Source organism: Alligator sinensis, unplaced genomic scaffold (assembly GCF_000455745.1).
Source record: "Alligator sinensis unplaced genomic scaffold, ASM45574v1 scaffold1032_1, whole genome shotgun sequence".
In the NCBI taxonomy this organism is placed as follows: domain Eukaryota; kingdom Metazoa; phylum Chordata; order Crocodylia; family Alligatoridae; genus Alligator; species Alligator sinensis.
Window position 1 is genome coordinate 279,909 of NW_005842450.1, and position 4,076 is coordinate 283,984.

General features: G+C 64.4%; 1 protein-coding gene across 1 annotated transcript in view; it reads left to right on the forward strand.

Annotated features, from left to right (window-relative positions):
- LOC102376223 (bactericidal permeability-increasing protein) overlaps nt 1-2,178 on the forward strand; it is a 7,604-nt gene extending 5,426 nt beyond the window's left edge. Inside the window, exons 10-14 of the mRNA XM_014523124.2 lie at nt 21-245; nt 369-527; nt 1,011-1,074; nt 1,553-1,629; nt 2,137-2,178. Of these exons, the coding sequence (XP_014378610.1) occupies nt 21-245; nt 369-527; nt 1,011-1,074; nt 1,553-1,629; nt 2,137-2,178 (567 nt within the window). The remainder of the gene's footprint in view (nt 1-20; nt 246-368; nt 528-1,010; nt 1,075-1,552; nt 1,630-2,136) is intronic.
- The last annotated feature ends 1,898 nt before the right edge of the window (nt 2,179-4,076 follow it).

The following is a 4,076-nucleotide window of genomic DNA, read 5'->3' on the forward strand; positions in this document are numbered from 1 at the left end:
TGCCTCCTCCGCCTGGTCAGTCGGGGCACGGCTCCGGGGTGGGGGACGGAGCCCAGCTCAACTCGGGGCCCTCCCCGTATCCCGACGTCTCCCTGGCCGCGGCGCGGCTGCAAGACGCGGTGGACGTCCTGACAGCGCAAGCCGACGAGCTGACGTGGCTTCTCCTTCTGTCCCCAGACGAGCAACGTTTCTGCCAGCGTCAGCGTGAGCTCTGCCCGGATATGCGGGGCCTTGGCATCTGGCGGGTGAGCGGCAGAGAGGGGGAGTCGAACCCTGACCCTCCAGCTCCAGGCATCTCCTAGGCCAGAGGAAGCCCGCAAAGATGTCCCCCGGCTGGGTGGGGATGCTCGTTCGCTCCGTGGCCACAGGGCTCGGAGATGACCCGGATAAAACCAGCTGCAGAATTAGCTCTGGGGCCAGAAACTGTGATGACCGTTAGCCAGCACGTGGAGGGGGGTGCTGACACGTGTCTGTCCCCGCGCAGGCTGGAGCTGTCGCTGAAGCACTCGGACATCGGCCCCTTCTCTGTGAGTTGCCCTCACGGGCGCTCGATTGCGCCGGCCCTGCCTGGAAGACCTGGTGGGCTGGGTTCATCCCGGCGCATCCTGCAGCCAGGGGAGGGCAGGTAGCGGCACGGCTGCCACCCTGCCAGGGGGGGCGGCTGCCGGAGGGCAGCTTGCGACTCCAGCCAGGCCCCCTCGGACCCGCTACCTGCACCTGCTCTGCCCGTCAGCACCCGGCTCCGGCCTCCCTGCCCCATCCCCGAGCTCCGAAACCACCCCGGTCCCGGCCCAAGCATCATGGAGGGGATGTTCTCCTGCACCCCAGGCTGCTTGACCTGCCCCAGGGCTCAGCTTTGCTGCTTGCAGGATGGCCTCTGCGTGTACTCGGTTCAGTCTCGTCCCCCAGCGCCCGGCCCCTTGTGCGTGGCCCACCCTGCAACCCCCTGCTCCCCCCTTTCCTCTGCTTCCTCCGGCTGATGGGCTTTTCCTCCCCTTCATGGTCCCCAGGTGCTAGGGCTGCAGCAGTTCATGAACTTCCTTGCCTCCAACATCCTGCTGCCCTCGGTGAATGGTGAGCATCTGGCAGGGGCAGGGGGTGCCAGGCAGGCCTGGGAGCTGGGGTCAGCCAAGGCCCCCGCCCATAGTCAGCTCTGGAGCGTGGCTAAAAGCTACCGCAAGCCAAGGAGCCCCGGGCGGTGGGAAAGCAGTGCAGAAGCACAGCCGGCGCGCATGGCGCTGCAGGAGGCGGGTGGCTCCGCAGAGACTGTCTCCGGGCCGCGACTCCGGGGTTGAAGCGAATGCAATGGAAAGAATGAGCCGGGCACGTGGCTTAATGGCTTCCAGACCCCCGCTCCCCGCACGCGGCGCAGCAGAGCCCGCCGGGGGACGGCTCGCACGCGGGGGAGCAGGGCCAGGCAGCCTGCACGAAGCCCCCCAGCCCCGTGCAGCGGCTGGGGGAGCTCCCCTGCCCCCACCCCCGAGGGTCTGGAGCCTGGGCCATCCGGCCTGTCTGCCCCCCATCCCGGGCTGTCACCTGCTGTGTTTTCCAGGCCAGCTGGAGAAGGGCTTCCCCCTCCCGCTGCCCGCACACGTCCAGCTCTCCAGCTGCGTCCTGCAGCCACACCAGGTCAGTGACACCGGCCGTGGGGCGGGGGGCTCGGGATCCTTCCCGTCACCAGTGGAGGGAGAGAGTCCACTGGAGCGGACCCAGTGGTTGTGAAGCTTTTGGGGTCCGCCTCGGGGATGCTAAAGACATGCAACCTGTTTGTTAGCACGTGCGAGCCCCGGGGGCTGGCCTGGAGCACGGCCCAGCCCGTCCCAAGGGGAGATGAGCTGCAGGACCGCTCCTCCCGCAGAGGGAGAGGGATGTTCAGCACAGCTGGCACGGCACGGCTCGCCTCGCGGAGCACAGGCGAGGCTGGGAAACAATAGCTGGCGCCGGCCCCAGCCCCGGCCCCTCTGAAGCGCAGCCAGCTCGCGTTCCCGGCGCTGAGCCGTGCACGTGCTGCGCGGCTGCTGGCTGCAGCGCACCGAGTGCCTGGGCCCGGGGGAAGCTGCCCCCTTCCCCGCGGGAGGCCGGGGGGGTCGTGCTTGGAAGCCCCCACGGCTGACAGCGTCGTGGTCTCTCGCCTAGGACTTCCTGCTGCTGGGAGCAGACGTGCGATACGGGCTCTGAGGACGAAGACGGGCTCCCCCCTGCATTGCGCCTGGCCTTGCACCCAGGCCCTTCTACCTGGCCCCGGGCTGACGGCACCGATTCTCCCCCCGCGGGTCTCTTCTCCCTGCCTGTGCTGTGATGCCAGTGGGGTCCGATGCTCCCCTTGCCCTGCCAGCCTTTGTTCCCAGAGCCCCGTATCTGGAAGCTGAAAACCGCAGCAGCTCCCTGGCTGCCCTGGGCATCTTGGGCCCCGGGTGCAGGGAAAGCACATGCAAGTATTAAAAACAAATTGCAAAAGGCAAAGCCGCGCCTGGATCTCCCTTTGTCCCGCAGCCTTCGGGGCCCGGCTGGGCCAAGTGGAGAGCGGTGCAGTGGGACCACCGCAGGCCAAGGATGCAGAGAAGGGCTCCGTGCCAGCTGTGCAAGAGCCCAGGCGGGCACGGAGAGCAGGGCCCGGCTCTCCCAGAGCTGGGATCCACCCTCCGGGCCCCTGCCAGGCTGCAGCAAGGCTGGGCTTTCTCTTCTCTAAATGCTGGGCAAGGTGGAAAGCACCAGAGCTCCCAGCCAGGCTACCACAGGCTCTTCTCCCTTGCCCTGGACATCTGCATGTGGCCTGGCTCCCCACCCACTTGCCCCTGGGGCAGCAACAGCAATGCCCCTCAATGGGTGGTCTCCTTGCAGACCCACCTGGGACCCCTCGCCCAGGCTGTTCTTGCACCTTCCTAGCTTAGAAAGGCCTGGATGGAGGGAGCGGTGGAGCCGCAGGTCCTGCGGGGTGGAGGTCCCTGCTGCCTTCCTCCCTCAAACCATCCCCACGGCAGCTCGCCTCAACGGGGATGATGTTAGCAAGTTTTAGAGCCCGTTTTAGCAGGTTACCGGGAAGCAGCCCGGGGCGATCGAGGCTGCGGGGTTTGGGAATTGCCGGCGCTGGAAGTGGAGCGGGATTTTCGGAAATATCTGAAATAACAACGCGCTGACACAGCCTTGCAGACGCGGCTGCAGCGTCGGTGTGCGGTGAACTGGCCCGTGGAGGTCGATGGGAAATCGTCCACCGCCTTCGGTGAGCTCTGCCGCAGCCCAGCCCGTCTCCGCTCCAAGAATTTCCCGGCTCCGTTGCAAACACTAATGACTAGAGCCGCTTACGGTCTTCCCATCACAACGGGGGTTTCTTTTTCAAGTGAAAAACAGCCTTTGACACAAAGGGAAGTTTTGCAAACATGTTTTTGCTGGGGAGCCAAGAATATGGAAACCAAATGTTTTTAAGCAACCAAAACAATGCACGTCTTTTTTTCTAGGTTTAAAGTAAAAATGTGGGAGCTGGGTTTTTCCAAGTAAATGTGAAAAAACTGGCAAGAATTTTCCTTGCGACTAAAACAAAAACAATCTTTTTTCTTCCCCAGAGATTTTCCTGGGTGCTGGGGGAATCATTTTCTGAGCAGCATGGCTAATTTAATAAAGCCAGCAGGGGAAGTACCCATTTCACAGGTGGGAAAAGTGAGGTGAAGCAGAGCGGTCCAGTGATTAGCGTTAAGGCAGAGGCAGGAATAGAAGCCAAGAGGCCTATTAGCAGCACTCGATGCACGGGGAAGGACAGACCAACCCTCTGCCCTGGGCACCAGGTCCTCTCTCCCCCGAGCAAGAGGGAGGAGGGCAGAGGGTGGCACCGCTCCCCTGGGCGCAGGGACCGGCTGCAGCCCTGGCGACCCCCCCTGCAGCAATGGGCACCCTCAGGGCTCGGCAGAGCCCGCGCTTTTTCAGCCAGGTAGGATGTTTCTAATTAACGATCGTGCAGCGGAGCTGCCAGACCTCGCCCCGGCGTGCTGCTCAGGGCTCCAGCCCCCAGACGCAGCCGGAGGGAGGAGGCTGAGCTGGCCTGCGAGCTGCAAGCCCCCTCCTTGCAGAACCAGGGGCCAGAG